At 26.2% G+C, this 21436-nt stretch overlaps 2 protein-coding genes and 1 long non-coding RNA gene across 3 annotated transcripts in view; 1 reads left to right on the forward strand and 2 right to left on the reverse strand.

Moving 5' to 3' along the window:
• LOC126908539 (uncharacterized) overlaps positions 1-1246 on the reverse strand; it is an 8459-nt gene extending 7213 nt beyond the window's left edge. The window contains exon 1 of the mRNA XM_050690707.1: positions 299-1246. Within this exon, the coding sequence (XP_050546664.1) occupies positions 299-1172 (874 nt within the window). The 5' untranslated portion in view covers positions 1173-1246. The remainder of the gene's footprint in view (positions 1-298) is intronic.
• Positions 1247-17732: 16486 nt separating this feature from the next.
• Positions 17733-21436, reverse strand: part of LOC126908540 (uncharacterized) — an 8997-nt gene continuing 5293 nt past the window's right edge. Inside the window, exons 3-5 of the mRNA XM_050690708.1 lie at positions 19165-19221; positions 18049-18184; positions 17733-17997 (exon numbers count right to left, since the gene is read on the reverse strand). Of these exons, the coding sequence (XP_050546665.1) occupies positions 18060-18184; positions 19165-19221 (182 nt within the window). The 3' untranslated portion in view covers positions 17733-17997; positions 18049-18059. The remainder of the gene's footprint in view (positions 17998-18048; positions 18185-19164; positions 19222-21436) is intronic.
• LOC126908552 (uncharacterized) overlaps positions 17862-21436 on the forward strand; it is a 30861-nt gene continuing 27286 nt past the window's right edge. The window contains exons 1-2 of the long non-coding RNA XR_007704793.1: positions 17862-17997; positions 18049-18332. This is a non-coding gene — a long non-coding RNA (uncharacterized LOC126908552). The remainder of the gene's footprint in view (positions 17998-18048; positions 18333-21436) is intronic.

Genomic DNA, 21436 nt, shown 5'->3' on the forward strand with positions numbered 1-21436 from the left:
AAAAAAAAAAAAAAACGCATCATAGTAAAACCAATACCTTCTCAGCTTCGCATCGAAGCTAAAATAAAAACAAAATATTAAATTAAAAACAGAAAGAATTAGATTTTCAAAAGTTGAAAAAGTAATTATTTCGGTTTATAGTAAGCGTTTATCATCAAACAAGCAGATGGACATCATTAAATTATCAATCTTGAAGAACTAGAACTACTTTAAATAATGATAAAGATAACTACCCCTTCAATGATTAATTTTAGACTTAAACATTTTTAAGTATTATCATTAATTTAAAAAAACGTACTATCAAGAACTTCTTGTGGTATCGGTACATCAATCATCTGAATTTCTGGGTTAAAATAGAAGCCTAACTTGTAATACTTTTCTATAACAATCTTCTTAATTTCGTTATCTAGTTCATTATTCAAATTTTCAAAAGAAAAATTTTTTTTTTGTTTATTTGTTATTTTAAATACTTTCTTATAATCTTTCGTTTTTGCACTGAGAATTTCAGTATTAAAGTTACAGTTTTTTGGTTTTCTTTTTATTTCTACATTAATATCTTCTATCATATTCGGAAATATAAATTTAATGTTTTCTAAGATTTGATTACAAGTATTTGGATTATTTTCTGAAGGAGCTTCACGAAAAATAGTATTTTCTACTTTTTGTAAATTTGACAAATAACAATATAATATATAATCATCTGTTGTGGATTTTAAAGGAGTACCATATAACGCATCTAAAGAAATCAACGATTCTTTCATGACTGTTGCCAATAAAGTTATTTTCTTAATTATTTTCAATAAATCACTTGTGCATTCATAGGGATCTTTTTCTTGAATAAAAACTCTTTGACATTCATGACAATAATAAATAACCATATAAAATATTTTTTTTAAATCATTAGCGTATGTACAAAGTAGAAATAAAGCAGCGGCTTGCACTTTTTTATTGCTCGAAATTCTATCGGAAATTACAGTAATATTACTTAACTCAAATGTTTGTTTATCATATTTTACAGACTCTACGTCAGTAAAATGTTGCCATCCATCATTTTCGCAAATGCTATTAATAATTGCTGCATTTCTTTGCGTAGAAAAATTTGGAGCTCCAACAAACACAACAATTACGTATAGTAATAAAACACAAAATTCATGGAACTTAATGGAAAACATTTTATCGTATTCAGAAAAATAAAAATATAAATTTCTCACTATAAAATAATTTTTCCTTATTAACAAAAATTGTGCAAAAATTTCGCAGAAGTCTAAAATTAATAAAACGTAAAATACTTATTGTGTAAACATCTATTTAACTATAGTATTTTAACTTTATTTAAATTTGTGTATATTTATTAATAATCTAAATTTTATTACCAAAAGAATTTAGGTTAGTTTTAAATTTTAAATGACGTTTAAAAAGATAAAATTCTAATATTTCATGTGTTCATACATAATTTTAAATCATTCATTGTATACTTTTAAGTAACTTTTCAAGTAATTTCCAAAAAAGTATTTAAAATACCATTTCAATTTTAATTGTTTTAATTTGTTACTTATTTATATAATGTAGTCAGACAGTTTATCAATCATTGTCTTGAACTTTTTAAAGTGACTATAGTACTATTGATGTACAGAAAGTCCTAGTTAAGTTTTTAATGTCAAAATGAGACTAACTACATTTTGTATTCACAAGTCATATTGGCTTGAAATGTATACTGTCAGTACTAGTGTGGCTGTATCATAATAGATACTTAAAATATTTAATTTCTCATCAGTTTATAGTTTTCAAAAAATCATTATTTTATTAATGAAAACTTTAACAAGCCAAAACAAAAAAACAGATAAAAATCTATCAAATTAAATGCTCTTACCAGAAAAATTAGATAATGATGTTTTTTTCATGATTCGTTTCCTAATTCTAATTTAATACCTTTTTCTAATATCCTCAAAAGGGACGTTGTTATGGAAACAAAACATGTTCAAAATTACAAGAAAAGCATTACAAGATGAGAATAAAATTGCAAAATTTGATAGTTACATCAGTGGCACTGGAACCGGTAGGGGGTGGCAGTTGCCCCTTGATCAAAATACGAGGGCGGGGAAAGTATCATTATGCCCCCCCAATAGAATCTTAGAAAAAAAGATTACAATGAATATGCAAATTAATATAACACTACCATACTTAATTATTTAGCAATTCAGATTTTGAGGATTAATATGTGTTAATAAATTTATCTAATTCCAGTTAAATACTAAAAACGTTAGCATAGTGGAGTCGTGGCACAGAAAGGACGTGACATAGTTGGGACAAGTATAGATGATATTTGACAGTCATTAAAATAATTATCATAAGAAACTTTTCGATGCAAATCTGTAGATAATATTTAATTTAAAAAAATTAATGGATTATTCCAATAGCTACATGGTATCCTATTTCCTTATTTATATTCTAATTAAAAGTTTTATGATTTATAAGTGTAATATATGAATAAATAAATAATTATATATATATACAGAGTGATTCATTAAGGATAAGGCACTCATTTTCTCGTTAACTATTGAAAATTTTTTATTTTGGTAAAGGAATATATTTTTTGATTCAAAAAACTCTACAAAAATATGTAGTAAAAACATAATTTTTTTGATCCCTTCAAGGTGAAAAAACATTAATTTAAATTTTCTTAAATGGAAACCCCTATTTTGAATTTGTTATTATGATTGAAAATAAAAATATAAACAACTTTGCTCTTACAATTTTTTTTTTCCCATCAACCGTTCGTCTGTTACAGCTTGTTAAAGTTAAATGATTTTGGACTAAATTTCTATTGTTGTTTTAATGTTTTGAATACAGAAGTCACTATTTTTCTATAGTGTAATATACACTAATTGTTATTTACGACACACTAATTGAGTGATAATAATAATAGATTCAAATCGGGTCTTAACCATAGTATTACTCTATGGTCTTAATTGTATTATTAATAGCAAAGTCCATTGATTTGTAAGGCAAGATTTAATACTGATAAGTTAATTTCCTAGCCTCTCTTCATCGTAGTGTAGAGACTCGATACAATTCTATAATAGGATAATGTTATCGTGATATGACCAACAAAAATAATTTTTACTAATGTTGATTGATATTATGTTAAGTTTTAACATAACCTTTTAAACTACATTGAATTTAACGCTAATTCTACGTCGGTACTATTATCCCAGGGCCTTCCTAAGGGGGGGGGCAAACAGGGCCCAGGCCCTGTGCCTCGCGCTTTTGGGGTCTCGCACAAAAATACCAGACCTGGAGAAAGATGAGTTAAAAAAAAAAAAAAAGTCATTGAGAAAATTTTCCTACTTGCGTCAGATGATGTAAACTTCCCGCCACTTCTCGCACTTCAAAAAAAAAAAGAGTATTACTTGGCAATTTCATTTAAAATTAATTAGTTCTTGTGATTATATTTTTTAAATTTGTATATTTAAAAAAACCTGCTATTTAAACAGAAGCAATACATTTGAAATACAATTTCAAACTTTATAAAGGTAAACGTCGAAATATTGTATTAAATTTATATGGATTATATAGATCAATTGGTTTACTAATTTCCCCATGTTCATTTTTCACTCAACTCGCATATGCACATACACTCGAAATACGCGATTAGGCAAGGCAAGTTATTTTAATCGACGAATTTCGTAGAAAAATAGTCATAATAATAAAGCCATTTATTCACCGAAATAACAAACTGTTTGTACCGGTAATTTTTAGTATGTGTTCGTTTTTCGTGGTCGTTGGAGCTTAAATATCGGGTTCCAAAATAAAATGAGTGGCCGATTACGTGATAAATATCGAAAATTTAAAAGTGGTGCTGATGTAATATTATATTATTACATATAATATTAATATATAATAAGATGTTATCATTTGTTCATGTATGTCACATATTATGATTATACAAGATCACCAAAACAGGGTTCTCTTATTTAAAACACAAAATAACCCTTTAACTATACGATAAAATCTCCCTCTTGTAGAAATTATTAAGTAACGCCTACACGCTGGGACCCCATTTTAATTAACCAATTAGAATACAAAGCCTCAGCTTCTAGGATCACGGTAGAGATCGCTGGGTTACCCCCTTCACACTATAAAAAGCCATTTCCTCCCATCTAAACCAGTTCTTTTGACGATTTTAAAATACTCAAAATCTACGACACTCTACTCAAGATTTCACTCTCCGGGACTTAGTCGATTTTTTAATTAATTTGGACTTAGAATATTTTTCTTTAAAACTAAATGACTATTAGAAATTTTAAAGTGAATTTTGTTTTGGTGAATCTTTTAATTAAATTTAATTTGTTCAATCATTAATAATATTTTATTTTTCTTGTTGTGGAAATAAATATCAAATAATATTTTAAACATTACATCTTTTTAAAATTATTTCATTTTAATAATAAACCCAACCTAACTTTAGATTTTTATTTAATGACAAAAATTTATTGTGAGCTTCTCTTATTGGGTAGCTAGTCTCGTTGCTAATGTCTTTGTTTTAATAAACATCGCGCCGGCAGACAACGCAGAGAAACTTACGAATATATTTGCAGTGTTTAATTTTTGTCTTGGTTATTATTGTGCCGCATCCTTTCAAGGTGCTTTATTTTAGCACCGGGACACATTGGGCCACCACAATTGTGCCTTGATAAATTTTTTACATAGATATAGATATTTCTGAATCTTGTTTTGGCCAGGCCAGAGAAAAATTTAAGAAATATTGGTATCGATCTCTCATTAAAAAAAATATATACTCACTAAAAAAAAAAAAAATACTTATTCAATAAACGTAAAAAAAATCAATAAGAAAAAAAAATCGAAATTGTTTTTATAATAAAATACAGAGTGTTTAAAATCTTTTACAAGTAAGATCAGTCTTAGACTTTGTGTAATTAAATCATATTATTTAAAATCTTGAGTCGTTTTTTGTAATCAATTATATAGACAATATGACATATAGTGTAAATTGTATACGTAGTGCGTTTAATACGGAAATAAATACTGAATTACTTAAAATATTATCGTATTACACAGGACGTAAGGTAAGTACAGTTTAAACTATGCTTTCGAACTTCCAACAATCTATTGCGTGATAAACCATTAATAATTAATGAGAGAAACAATTAATGAGAAAATTAATTTAAATAAAATTGAAAACAATTAAATCTATATTAAAATTACAAAAACTTTTAATGATTATAATAATTTACTAGTCACCGCCAATTTCTTTTTATTCATTTTCTATTTTACAATTTCTTTTTTTATTTCTTTCTTTTTATTTTTGGTTTATTACACTGAAAAGCGAAAACTTAAAAATGTTCAAAAAGAGCAGAATAAACTTTTAAAAAACTCTTTATGTAAGTTTTTAAAAAAAGATCAAAATGATTGTGTTGCCGAAAGTAGTAGTCAAGTTAACATTGAAAATAACGAACAAAAGAATTACAATCCAGTAGCAAGACTGAACAGAATGAAGTAAATGAAAATCTTCAACAACTATCAAAAGATTTACTACTCCAAGAAGATACAGAGAACAAAAAAGTACAGGACGATAAAATTGATTATGACGATCCAGGTAAATGGCAAAATATTACAGATAAATTACGAGTTTATTTAATAGAGAACTCGCCTTTAAAAATTATAAATTATAATTTTCCATCAAACGACGAAGGTAGAAAATTCAGCATAACACATTATAATCGAATAATGAGGAACGGTGAAAAAGTGGTAAGAGATTGGCTTTTATATTCTAAATCTTTAAATCGAGTTTTTTGTCTCTATTGTCGTTTATTTTCTTCAAACTCAACTTCATCATTGGCGTCAGAAGGATTTTTTAATTGGAAACAGATAAGTGAACGTTTAAAAGAGCACGAATTATCTATTTCACATAATATAGCTCAAGAAAAATGGCTACAACTACGTATGAGACTTAATCTCCATACGACTATAGATAATGATATTCAAAGAAACGTAAATATTGAAAAAGAACGTTGGCGTATTATTCTTAAACGAATTATTGCATGTATAGAATTTTTAGCAGAGCATAATGACGCTTTTCGTGGTACAAGTTCTAAGTTATATACAGCTAATAATGGTAAATTTTTAGGCTTACTTCAAATGATTGCAAAATTTGATTTAATTATGGCTGATCATTTAAAAATACGTGATGAAATAATAAATCGAGTAAGACAAAGTAAATATTTCACAATTTTATTGGACGGAACTCCTGATAAAGGTCACAAGGAGCAGCTTACATTTTTATTGCGCGTTATAGAAATTTCGAAAATTTTCAAATATGAAATAAATGAATATTTTATATGTTTCATTCATACTACAAGTAAGACTGGCTTGAATTTAACAGAGGAAATAAAAGCACAATTGAAACTAATGAATATAGATTTAAATAATTGTCGTGGCCAATCGTATGACAACGGGGCGAATATGATAGGTCATCATCAAGGAGTGCAGTCAAGAATCCTTTCTGAAAACCCAAGAGCTTTTTTTGTTCCGTGCACTGCTCACAGCCTTAATTTACTTCTCGGAGATATGGCATCATCCGTACCAGCTGCTATGACATTTTTTGGGGTAATTCAAAGAATTTATTCTATTTTTGCTGCCTCTACTGAAAGATGGACTATTCTTCTCAAATACGTTTCAGATTTTACACTAAAACCAATGTCAGATACTAGATGGGAATCTCGGCTTGAATCGATTAAGCCTATCCGTTTTCAATTATGCCAAGTACATGACGCTTTAATAGAAATTAGTGAATCAACAAAGGATCCTAAAATAAAAAGTGAAAGCTCGTCATTAGCAAACTATGAATTTTGTTATGACTTTATTTTAAGTGTTGTTATTTGGTACGAACTGTTATCTGCTATAAATAAAGTTAGTAAGAGTCTTCAGAGCAAAAATATGGAATTGAGTAATGCTGTACAGTTGTTAAGTGGTCTTGAAGATTTTTTTTATAATTTTAGAAATGAAGGGTTTGAGTCGTCAAAAAATATTGCGCAAAATTTATGTGAAGACCTTGATATTCAAGCAGTTTTTAAACAATCTAGAATTAAAAAAAAAGTTAGGCAGTTCAATTATGAAAGCAAAGATGCACGTCTAAATTCAGCTGAGCAAACATTTTACGATGATTATTTTTTAGCCGTAATAGATCAAGCAATCGTATCAATTAATGAACGTTTTGAACAACTATCTCATCATTCAGAATATTTTGGATTTTTATATAATATTGAAAATTTAAAAACATTTGACCAAGAAACGTTAAGAAAACATTGTATGGATTTAGAAATTTTATTAAAAGATGGTGAAAATAATGATATAAATGGTATTGAACTTTTTGACGAATTAAAAAATTTTTGTAGAATTTTGAACAAACAAATGACTTCTATAGAATGTCTTAATTTAATAGAAACAACATGTGGCTCATTTCCAAACATTTCTATTGCATTGAGAATATTATTGACCCTTCCGATAACCACAGCAAGCGCAGAGAGAAGTTTCTCCAAGTTAAAAATCATAAAAAATTATTTAAGGACATCTATGTCACAAAATCGTCTTTCTGATCTAGCAATTATTTCAATCGAATGTGATCTGTGTGAAAATTTAGATTATGACGACATTATTGAAAAGTTTGCCAAAATAAAAGCCAGAAAAATTGATTTTATGTAATTTAAATTGTTTTAACGAAGGTCAGTTTAAATAAGACATTGTTTTTTATTCTTTTAATATTATTAAATTAAAGAAAATTTTTGACTAATATTAAAAAGTCACTGTGGGTACTCATGAATTTTATTACAAAGGAGTCATAAAAATTTTACAATTTAAAATTCACAATAAATAGTTGTTTAGTTTTTTTCTTTATAAGTTTTTAAAATTTGTATAAAAACATTTTTGTTGTATTTTTATTTATAATAATGATAAAAATGAAGTGTTGTTATCTATGTTTTGTTGATATAAAATTATTTGGACCTAGGTACTAGCCTGGTACTCCGGCTATTGATGAGCAAAAAAAAAAAATGGTCATTTTTGCCCCGGGCCTCGCAATTTGTAAGGACAGCCCTGTATTACCCCATATAGTTAAATATTTTTATCCATTATTAAGTTGTTTAACTACCGTGTAGTTACAGTATTTTAATGTAACATTTTAGTAAATGTTTTATTTTTACGTTGTAACAATTATTAAATAATAATTTAACCTTATTTAGATGATAAAATTGCACCAAAGTTATATAACGGGTAAGTAGAATTAACTACAAAATAAACTTAAATTTATTTGATATAATCAATTTTTTTTTTTAACTGCAGGTCAAATTTTCATATATGACAATTGATACATCTAATTGCCAAATAATATATTTACATTTTTAGATTTGCCGCTGTTGAAGACAATATTTAATAGATAAAAATAAATCATCTTTTTTCTTGTGTCTAAAATTATAATATGACATTTATGTCATATGTTATAAATAGAACATGACACTAAAATATTTTTTGTTTATAACAAAGTAAATATTATGCATTATAATCAATTTTAGGAGAGACTCAAGGCCTCCAAAAAATAAGTTTATGATCTTTTTTTTGCTCATAATACACAACATTATTTTGGTCATAATAAGTGTCATATTAAATAGGTTGTTAAGCGAATATATTAAAATATTATTACTGTTAAACGGAGTGTTCAATTTATACAATATTGTAATATTTATACAGAGTGGTCAATTAAGAATAAGACATTTATTTTTTTTTTAAACTATTGAGAATTCAAAATTTTTGTAAAGAGAAAAATTATTAGAGTGAAAAAATGTAATAATTAATATTACAGACTATACATTGCATTCATATTTATTAATTGAGCCGCCATAAAAAACTTGTTGAAGAATGCATTATTACAAAAAAAAAAGTTTACATTGTTTTGTTTTATAATAATCAATAACAATTAAATACAACCAACTATTTTAAATTATTTCAGGTTTTAATATAATCTGAACAATTAATTAGAGTTACTTTGAAAAATTGTTCATAAACTTCAAATATTAAGGATATTATACAATTTAATAGCTTTCGAATTCTACATTGCAAGCCCAACCTTAATATAAATGAATTGATGTAAGATAATAATATTATCTGTGTTATATTATAACACAGTGTTTTGTCAAAAACTTTGAGTAGTGAATTCAAATTCAACATCTCTTTCTATTCAAATAATTTTTGAAAATATCTCCACAATACCAGAAAATGTATGGTCAAAAAAGTTTTGTTTTCACAGAAAAAATTAATTTTTGTCATATTTTTCTATTTAAGATGCCCATTTTATAACGAATACTTGAAAATCCCAACTCATGATAATAATTTCCTTTTAAATGTGAGTAATTATAAAATGTAGATAATTACATATTGTGTACATAAAATTGTAAAAATAGATTCATTAATTATAATGAAAATAAATGACCAAAAGGCATTCATTTAATATTCATTCTTTTAAGTACCGTATTTCCTATATTATAAAAAGCTCATATTTCTATTCAAGCTATTGTCTTGCATTAAATACATTAATTGTATAACAGACGAAACGTTTGTAATACAGTTTAGTGTAACACCAAAGTGAAATGCATCTTACACCACATTGTCCCATATAAAACACTTACTCAGTTTACTTTTACATTTATTAATACTATACTGTATAATCAAATTATTCCCATAATTTAAAAATTGTGCTTAGTGTATCATTATAAATAGTAAATTTAATAGATCTCTAATAAATCTGCTAGTAAAAATCAAAATAAACAAATTTTTAAAGTGCAATTAAAAAAAGGCTGCAGTAAATTATAAATTAATTGAAAGCAAATTTTTGGGGCTTATTTTTATAAGTAAAAAAAGGGCCGTGCTAACTGTAACCTGTTTAATATATTTTTAAACAAAATATATCTAAACCACAAATATGTGTTTATATTTTATTTGGCCCTTCCCCTTTAGCATGACCCTTATGATAGAAACTCAAATTTGGTTATAAAGAAGTCAGAAACGACGATAACCTCGCAGTAAATTAAAACAATTTTTGCGAATCCTAAAATTACGCCCCTGAATACAGATTACTCGTGTTTTGGACGCTATATTATGTTTGTAACAAACGAATAGATAAAAAATGTCAGTGAAACATTGTATGAGTAAGAGTAGTGATTACCACCCAAAAATATCTCAATGAATAGCTTATTTTTTTTACAAAAAGCTTAAGATAAAGTAAGTCCCACTCAAAAAAGTACGCTTGACATTTTAACTAATAATTTAATACTCATAAGTGGCTATTAGACAAAATTGCATTTTTAAATCATTGAACTATGTATTTTTAAAGAAAAATTTTAGTTTAATGTAGTATGGTTAATTATATGTTAAGTTCATAAGTTATAATTTATTGATTCACAAGGTTTTAAAATATAGTAATTAAATAAAGTAATTATTATAAAAATTTAATAAATAGGATAAAGTTAGTCCAATAAAAGTAATTTAAATTTGGTTATTGGACCAACATTTAAACTTATAAATATTGTTTTAAAGAATTAAAAATTTTTTATAACAAATTGACCTTAAAAAATATGTTTGTTGACATTACTGTGCAAAACAACAAATACGTCATAGATGTTTACAGTTGAGATGTCGCTATTAATAGTAGTTATTAAAAAATACTACTTTTATTGCTTATGAATTAAATAGTATTATTTAATTCATCGGATTATTTTTATTAAGATTGATGTACGTTTTCACCATGAAAACCAAACACCATATGGTGTATCACCATACAAAAATAAATCACAAAAAGAGTATAAAATAAATTGTAATATACTGTATAACACATGGACTGAAAAGTCCCCAAGGAGAACACGGATTTTCCATTATGCAAAACGTAGTGGACGTCCAAATGAGGCAATAACCCAATTTGTCCATGAGAAAGCTCTGTTCAAAGTGGGTGCCACTTTTGCTCACTGTTGATGATTCTAAACAGTGTTTGGTCATGTTCAAACGTAATAAACCGGAATTTTTGCATCGATACATCACAATGGACGAAACATGGATCCATCACTTCCCTCCTAAATCAAAACGATCGTCATTTGAGTGGACAGCAGCCGGTGAACCTCGACCAAAGCACCCGAAAGCATAACAGTCAGCTGGAAAGGTAATGGCCTCAGTATTTTAGGATTAGCAAGGTATAATATTCATCGACTACCTTGAGAAAAGAAATACCATTAACAGTCAATATTATGTAGCGTTATTGGAGCGTTTAAAGGCCGGAATTACAAATAAATGACCGCATGTGGCAAAAAAAAATTCTGTTTCCTCAAGATCTCAATGCACCGTATCACAAATCAAAAAACATAATGGCAAAACTACGTGAATTAAAAATCGAATTGCTTCCTCATCTATCATATTCCCCAGATTTGGCTACCAGCGAGTACTGGCTATTTACAGATTTAAAAAAAATTATCACCGGCAAGAAATTTGGCTCGAATGAAGAGGTTATCAGAGAAACTGAGGCCTATTTTGAGGCAAAAGATAAATCATTCTACAAAATGGTATTCAAATTTAGAGCGCGCTGGAATGATTGTGTTCCTCTTGATAGAAATTATGTTGAAGAATAAAGTCAATTTTTAAATGAAAAATCCGTGTTTTCTTTGGGACTTTTCAGTCCATGTGTTATACAGTATATTACAATTTATTTTATACTCTTTTTGTGTTTTATTTTTGTATATATTATAATCAGTCACCCCAGTATACATAAATGTTATTATAACTGTTTGATGTATCGAATTAATCAGTATATTTTTTTACACTGTACAGCTTATAACAGAGTACAACAGAATTTTAACCAATGATGAAAATCAATAACAGTATTTATTACAAATAGTCAAGGATAATAAAAATGAGTATCCCGACAGGAAAAAATAAACTTTATTATGATGTAAAGAATTTTGAAACTGAAAAAAACAATTAGTATAATTTATATGTAACATCAGCAAAATTTTTTTAACTGTGTATTTTAATTTTTTTGGTGGGGGGAGCTCTAAACCCACACCACGGTTTTTGTGCTGAATTTGTTAATAATTAAATAATAAACGATTTTTGTATATAAGATGTATTCGTAATTCTAAATGTTTGTCAAATATAATGTAGTATTCGTATATATTTCAATTTCGGCAAAACGATAAAATATAGTATAATTTTAAATTTTGCTCGAAAACAAATGAGTTTAAAAAAAAATGTCTAATGACTAAACTTATAATCCATAACATTGTCAACAATTTATATTCTATAATTTTTTTTCTATGATCGTGAATTTCCAAATTAAGTACAAAACACTTGAAAACTACCCCTATTGTCCAATTTTCAACCCCGAGTAGGCACGGGTTAAACTTATCTGATTGACGTGAAATTTTTTTGGTTCGTTTTTACATGTATATAAACAAATTTGGGGGGTGAGACCAAGGAATTTCCAAAGTCGAAAAATAAGGACCACCCTAATATATACAGGGTGATTTTTTTATCATAACCCACTCAATTACTTGCAGAATAATAATAATTTAAACATTTTTTTTTATTATTATTTTTAGTTACACATTATTCTTGAATTTTTAACTATGTAATACTTTTTAAGTTCATCCCTTATGCCTTGGAGGGGGGTCAACTTTGTTTTTTTAAATGGTAACACATATTTTTAATTTAATAAAATGTTTGAGTTTTTAATTTAATAGTAAATGGCATTTGAATTTTTAATATAACTTTATTAGCTTATTAGATATAAACATTTAAAGTTTCAAAATTTTGAGTTAATATACATGTATAATACACATGGGATTGTAAATACAGGTAGCTAATTGGATTTTTATGACATTGCTGTCTCAGTCACGGATTGTTTATTATCAATTATGATTATCAATAGATATACTTTCTGTATTGTCAGTTAGTGTATTTATAAACTCATAACAATGTGCCTTACTACAATTGATAATAACAATGCTGTGTACCTGCTAATATCGATGTTATAAAAAACCAATTAGCTACCTGTATTTGTAATCCCTTGTGTATTATACCTGTATATTAATTCAAAAATTTGAAACTTTAAATGATTATATCTAATAAACGAATTAAGTTATATTAAAAATTCAAATGCCATTTACTATTAAATTAAAAACTCAAACATTTTATTAAATTAAAAATATGTGTTACCATTTAAAAAAACAAAGTTGACCCCCTTCCAAGGCATAAGGGATGAACTTAAAAAGTATTACATAGTTAAAAATTCAAGAATAATGTGTAACTAAAAATAATAAAAAAAAAAAATGTTTAAATTATTATTATTCTGCAAGTAATTGAGTGGGTTATGATAAAAAAATCACCCTGTATATTAATTCAGTTTTTATTAGCGTAAAAATTGATAGGCTACCTGTACTTATAAGTTTCAATGGTAATGAGCAACTTCTTGGCGTTCCTTTTATTAAATCAAGTACAGGAAGAGAACAAGCTTCAGCAATTCATAGTTTATTAGTAGAATGGGATATTGGACATAAAGTTCAGGCTATTTGTTGCGACACAACAGCCTCTAATATTGGGAGATTACAAGGTGCTTGTATTATTTTAGAGCAATACCTCGAAAGGGACCTTTTTTATACTTACAATGTAAGCACCACATATTTGAAATAGTTTCAAGAAGTGTATTAGATCAAAAAGTTGCTTTATCTAGTGGACCAAATATACCATTGTTTAAAAAATTTCAAAAAAGTTGGCCACAGATTAAAGACTGTAAAATAAATCCAGGTTTAGAAATTATTACGGTTAAAACACAATTAAACGGCTTAGAAAATGAATTAATTTTGTAATTCATTTTCATTTGTAATAATTCAATGGCATTTTTTTGATGATCAAATACCTGTTGAAATAAAGAGACTTATGGTAAAATCATTACAAGCTAATGAATGTGAAGACTTAAAAAAAATTAATCCGCAAAGAAATATAAAACATTTTGTAAGTAAAACTATTGACAAGTTCATTAATGCATACTCAAATAATTTTTTTAAACGTTTTGATATGAAAACTAGTTTTTTAAGCGAAGATCCCGAACGATGGAATGTAAATATAGATTATCTAGACTGTCAAGAAATAGTGCGAAGTTTAAAAGTTGTAAACGATACTGCAGAAAGATCAGTGAAATTAATTGAAGAGTATAACTCGATAATTACTAAAAAAGAAGACCAAAAGCAATACTTGCTCCAAGTTGTTGCAGATTATAGAAAACATTTTCCTGATGCAAAAAAAACATATTAATGAAATAATAATGATTATTTAATAATAATTCATAATAAATTTCCATAATATTTTTTTAGTTGTGTTTTTTTTATAATTAAAGTTTATTTTTATTATTTATTAGTTTTATATTATATGTTTTAATCAGTTGTATGTTATAAGACCAAGATTTAGAATTAGAAAATATTTTACTAAACAATATTTGTACTTAATTTTCAAATCTAAATTTTATAAATTATATAGATTTTGTAAAAATTTGTCGATTACGCTAATAAAAACTGAATTACGCAAAAAATTAGAATCGGGAAAAAAGGCATATTTATGTGTTTTATTGATTATTCAATTAAATATGCAATATAGAGTAAAAAATAATACGATATATTTTATAGGAAATACATTTTTAAACAAATTTTATTCCGTAAATTTTTTTGATTCATGTCGGCGAACAAAGAGGCAGGTAGTTCGGACCGGTTGACCTGCTGCCTAGCGTCACAGAAGGGATTGGTACTACCTACCAGGCTGAAAGGTAATGAGGGCGGCTTGTAGTCTCAACGACGGTCAGTGTTCAGAATTAAGTAGATGAAGAAGGACGCAGCAGATATTCCCCCTTTGTTATATTTCATATTTATTTAATTGTGTTTCATTTTGTTATAAGTTATTTTCTTAATAAAGCAAGACAATTTGTGTTTGACCATTCACTGTAAGTAAGTTTGTTTTTTATTTTATTGCATAGAATAAATTTGTCTACAATAGACAAATTTACACATAACACAATATTATTTAGAGCAATTCTAAATAAGTTAACTGCATGAGTTCACTTGCGCACAGCTACATTGGGCATAATTTACATAATCAGAAAGAAATAATTAGAGTGTGGTACCTTAACTGTATTTTAATTATTTCTGTTTTATAGTCATTGTTGTCGGCGCACTGCGGTGGTCGATTGACGTCTAGGGTACTCGTGCAAGGCGGTACTCTACTGTTATATGTCGATGGTACTCTGCGGATATCACGACATGTTAAGGGCTATTTACGCAATACTCACAGATTAAGCTACACGACATAACGCATATAGTATTACTTGTTAACCAGCGTAGGTTACTCATGCAGTTAGGTTATAACGACATTTGATATATTTTACACATGGTAGAGTTTCATACTCTGTTTTTTATTATTTTATGATTACAGTCCACTCACGAGCATTAACAATTCAAGTAAAATTTAACAAATTATACGTAAAAAACTAATTTTTACCCTAATTTATTAAATTTCAACCCTTCTGCGGCACGGGAAAAAATCATTGGACAATCACGAAACTTCACAAAATGTATTTTTTTAACCTATAGAATAATTCTAGAGGGCGTCCGAGCAAAAAAAAAAACTTTGAAAAATAAGAGCCGCCCAAATATATATTAATCATGTTCTTCTTCCTCGCTTTAATCCCAACTACTTGTGGTCTTCCACCCTTATCCTAAATTTCCACTTGACACGATCTCCCACATCAGCAGTCTTCATATTGCAACTTCCATCTCTTTTTTGGACTTCCTCTACCTTTTCTTCAATCAACATTCATATATTTTATTATATACAAAAATTTAATATTGTAATTTTTACGGAAAAACCATAAAAATGATAAAGTAGTATATTTTGTTACTTCTATAACAAACATGTATACAAATAAAAAGAGTTTAATGCAATACATTATAAAAAAAAATTGTTGTTACTTATGAATTAATGATACATTTGTCTACAAAGAAACATTTTAAATTAACTTTTCGCGCTGTTTTTAAATCTGAAATTAGACTATTTCTATCACTTTATAGTTTTGATATTATTACTAATTATTAAAAACTGAATATTAAAATATAAAAAAATAATAAAAAACATAAAAAAATTGTTTTTTTAATTATAAATGGTTTTAAATTTTATTATGTTAAAAATAATTAGTGCAAAATATCACTTTAACCTATTATTTTAGAATTGATTTTTATGAAAGATTATAATTAAAATAAATTTAATTTGTTACCATGATTTTTAGTTCAACTTGCAAGTTTGAAATTGACATCATTAAATAGAAAATTTTATGAGAATTAAAAAATAAGAATTTTCTTCTTATGGTGTGACTACAGTGATTGGGTCCTTAATAATCATTAAAGTTATAATATCTAAATGAGATAAAATTAAATGAATTTTGAATTTTTTTCTAACTCAAAAAGAATTGAGAAAAAAATTCATAATCATCCAATCCCATTTGGGGTTAGAACTTCTTACTACTATTGTTAAATACATAAGTGTTACCGACTGGGTAACCGTACGTCTAATATATTCGATAGATAAAAATGGCAATATAAGCTAGTTCAATTTTTTAATTTATTTTTCTCGACTTAGCAGAATCAAAAAAATTTAAATAATTTTAACTCTCTATGCTAGGTCAATTAGATTTGTATAATATTTACGAAAATCAGTGTACTACATTTGTAAGTCATCTTAAAATAAAATAAAATACAAAACACAGAATTTCAACACAAAAATAACATATTTTTGAATACAGTAGCCATTTTCACTATATAGACAGTTATATAGTCTAAATTTTANTTTTATAGTGATTTTAATCACTGTCAGATATCATTATACTTGATCCATCTATACCACGTCACCACTGTGCTGGGTTTTTTTATTTATTTAAATATATTTCATACACTTTAATTTAATATATATATAAAAGTATCAGTATTTCCATACAACACTTTCAAAAGTTAAGTTGAAAATTTTATCATTTTGAATCTCTCCTTGTGAGCAGGTAAAGGGTGAGATTTTCAAAAAAAATATACCAAACAATAGATAAATATTTATATCTTGTATCTTATACTAAAACATATTTTTTTCAGCAAGTTATGGAAGTTTTAAGTAAAATAAATGAAAAAATGTCGAAAATTATAGATTTTTAAAGTTGTAATTTTTTTGAGGGATTTCCCCTATATACGAGGATGAAGTAATTTTTTCAACTCTGAGGTTAATGTCTTCAACTAGATACGATTTATGATCTTTTGACGTATTGTTCATTAAAATCAGACCAGTGAGAGCTGAGAATAAGTGGTAACAGACACAAAAAAATTAACACATCATAATAAAAAGATTAACATCGAATCTAAATATTACTAACATTAGTTATAAATATATATATATTTAGTATAAATATTCATTTATTAATATAACTGTTTTAATGGTATTCTTGTAAGTTTTTGAATGATAATTGAGTTTTGTTATTTATTATTGTTAATAAAACTAAAAATAAACTTTATCCGGTATATATTTATATCAATTTAGTGATAAAATTCTAAAGCAACCGCGCAGTATAAAATATAAATAAATGAAAATATAAAATGGAATGCCAAACAACTATATTATTTATTAACATGTTATTACATATTATTTTATTGTTTTAGTTTTGGTACAATAATATCTTTATTTTCAATCATTAAAAATAAATTTATGTGTGAAATTTTGTAGTATATGTCTTGAATATATAATTTTAATAGGTTTTCCAGAAAACTTTTTATTAAAGATTGTACATTTTACTGAATTTCCTCACAATTTGTAATAATTAGTCATTTTTTTTATGAAAACTTGAATATAAAATCTTATAAAAAAAAAGTTCTGTCTTACTATTTCTTCAATTNGAATATAAAATCTTATGAACAAAAGGTTTTGTCTTACTATTTCTTCAATTTTTTCTTCGGCTTGGATGACTTAGGTGAATTTAATTTCTGAGATGAACTTTCACCAATTAATCCTGTAGGATCCAACTTTTCGTCAGTTGATTTATTGTCATAATCTTTTGCTGGAAGAATAAAAATATTTAAAAATACATTTAAATCACATTTAGACTTTTATAAAACATTTCTTTTTCGATAAATCAGTATTTTCTTCGTAGTTTTGTTTAAAATTATATAATATATAATTATTTTTCAAGGAGTTATGGAGAATAGGTTTTTAATTGGAAAAAATATTAATTAGTTATTAAGGTAGGATTACCAATACTACAACTCATTTATTGTGCGAAACTCATATGAATAAAAAAGTTTGGTATTCCTTATGTTAAGTTTCTTCAAAATAAAAGTATTATAATATACTATTAATATTATAACATTTATAAGTTAAATTATAACTTATAAATAAGCAAATATTTTATTTATGTCAAAGTTTCAAAATAGTACACAGTTAAGATAGAATGAAAAGGTCCTACTCGTGGATTCTTTTCATTTTCACCGATATTTTTCAGAATATTTTCATTAAACATGAAATCAACGAAAAATTATTAATCTAGTTTTGTTGCATTTCATATATTATTTTGAAAAACGATTTGCCAAAAAAAAAAATTAATTATAATAACAATATATTTTATAACTTATATGTTTAATTTAAATCACTCCTTAAAAAATATTGAATTTTTGTCATATTATTTATGTAAAAATTACAGATTATCAATATATTATCGTCTGCGTGGCAAAATCGTGTATCTTGATTTTTTAAAACTCATAAGCAAAAATATAAGTATCCCATTAGTTAATAATAGACAAAGAATTTTTAATACTCAATTATCTTTAGAATTAATAAAGATATTTTATTCCAAAACATTTAAAAATTTCCCAATGTAATAAGTATGAATTTCTCGAAAAAAATAATAAATTTTCATAGACAATGACAAACTTAAATGTTAAGTTGTTAAATGTTCAACTACATTGTATAACTAAAAAAAAATATTATGTGTCTATTTCACCTTTAAACTTTTTAACGAATAATTTCAATGAAAAATTTTACCTTGTTCAAGAAAGTTCAATAATTCTTCGACTCCGGTCTCAGTTTTCTTTTTTTTTTCTATTATGAAATAAATAGTTATTAAAATTTGCGTGGTGTATAATATATACTTGTTAATCACCTATCAATTTTTTTATAACTAATTTTCCCGATTCCCCCTTTCTTATACCTTTTTTTTCCGGAATAGTATTCTTCATTACAAATTTAATAGTAATTATTGATATTATCATAAAAAAAAAACTTCAATGCATTGTGCATAAAGAAAGGCTTTAGAACAACTGTTGAAGGATAATATTGTAATCAACAAGATATGATTGGGTTCATTTTATAAATTGATCGACAATACAATATATGTGTATATATTATATTCCATTAAAATTATATAAAGGAAAGGAAATAGAATAGTTTGCAATGTACATCGCACATTATAGTAAAATTACTAGGTTTGCATAAATGCTACAAAATAAAATTTTATTTTTTACAGAAATGAAAAATAGAAAATTCTATAGTGAACCACTATATCTATCAACATTTCTTATGGTATAGATAAATTTAATGTTTTATTTTGCTAATGAGCGCGCGTTCGTTATATCCGGCCGTGTAATCAGAAAACTGCTGTCATTGTGAACACTATACACACAATATTCTTTATCAAGTTAATAATCGTTTCCTAAAATGACACATACGCTAGTTTCCAGTGTTAATACTGTGTGATTTTAGTACTATTTATAATTTCATCTTATTGATATTCAATAGATTGTTAGGTCGACACCCTCTCCAGAACCGTCATCGTTAACGGTTTGTCTCGTCCGAATGTGTCAAAAAAACACAATCTTCTCATTGAATTATCGTAGAGATATTTTGCTGTGTGCGTGCAGCCAACTCTTTTCGCGTGTGACCGATATTTTAAAATATATTGTAACTTTTTTAGGCGTCTATTTTCGAAATCCACATCTTAGCATGTGTTCCTTCAGAGACATAGTATCGTATCATTTTTATATATAGTAATAATGTTTTGAGTATTTTTTATTTAATTTTATTAAATTAATTATATTAGAACACTGATGTATTTACGTACATCTCTAGAATGGAATAATAAACAAGAATAATTTTATTGCCTGAATTAATTCAATATTCAATATTCACGTGTATCTTATATTTTCCACCTCTAATTATTTTCTTTAATTCTTAGGTAACAATCTTCGACATACTAATGTGTCTCTACCACTGGTGACATCAATCAAATTATATTTTGTTTTATTTACAAGGTATCGGCGTATTATAATCTGCAACAACTATTTACATTTTGATGTATATATCTTATTATACAATAAAATATTTAAAAATTACTTTACGACGAATGAATTTCAAATATTTAAAAAAAATAAATATCAGAATAAAAAAGGCATAAAAATAAAATTGTTTAAATTTAAACTATAANTAAAAAACCCAGCACAGGGGGGTCGCGGCACAGTGGTGACATGGCATAGATGGATCAAGTATAATGATATCTGACAGTGATTAAAATCATTACCAAAAAAAAACGCTTCGATGTAAATCTTTAGATACTGTTTAATTTTAAAAAATTGGTGGACTATCCCAAAAGCTACATGATCTGCTAGTTCATTATTAATATCCTAATTAAGATAAAGTATGTAGAATGAAAAAGGGATTATTAAAAAATATTATTTCTCATAAAAAANCGATTAAGATAAAGTATGTCGAATGAAAAAAGGTTTATTAAAAAATATTATTTCTCATAAAAAAATTGTGTGGATCCATACACTTTTCAATAAGTCATAGCATTATAAAGTTAAAAATGTAAAAATAAAATCGAGAATTTTCACACAATAATAGCATTCGGTAGCCATTTTCACCCTGAAGATCAAATAAAGTCCGAAATTTTTTTTTCGCATAATAAAGTAAATTACATTAGCTTTAATTTAAGATATATATAAAAGTGTCAGACCTTCCGGAACATTTTCAAAAGTTAAGTTGAAAAAGTTAATTTTTTGTGAAAAAGTTGTCATTTTAAATCCCCCCTTATGGCCAGGTAAAGGGTTAAATTTATGAAAAAAATATACCAAATGAAAGGTAATGATATTATGCATCTATATAAAAAAAAATTATATTGATATGTTTATTTTTGAAAATGTTATGGCACTTTTAAGTAAAAAAAATTGAAAAATTTTCGAGTATTAGCGATTTTTAAATTCGTAATTTTTTTGGAGGTTTCCCCCATTTACGGGGAACGAGGGAATTTTTTTCAATTTTT

Source organism: Daktulosphaira vitifoliae, unplaced genomic scaffold, assembly GCF_025091365.1.
Source record: "Daktulosphaira vitifoliae isolate Bord-2020 unplaced genomic scaffold, ASM2509136v1 Scaffold_5, whole genome shotgun sequence".
NCBI lineage: Eukaryota > Metazoa > Arthropoda > Insecta > Hemiptera > Phylloxeridae > Daktulosphaira > Daktulosphaira vitifoliae.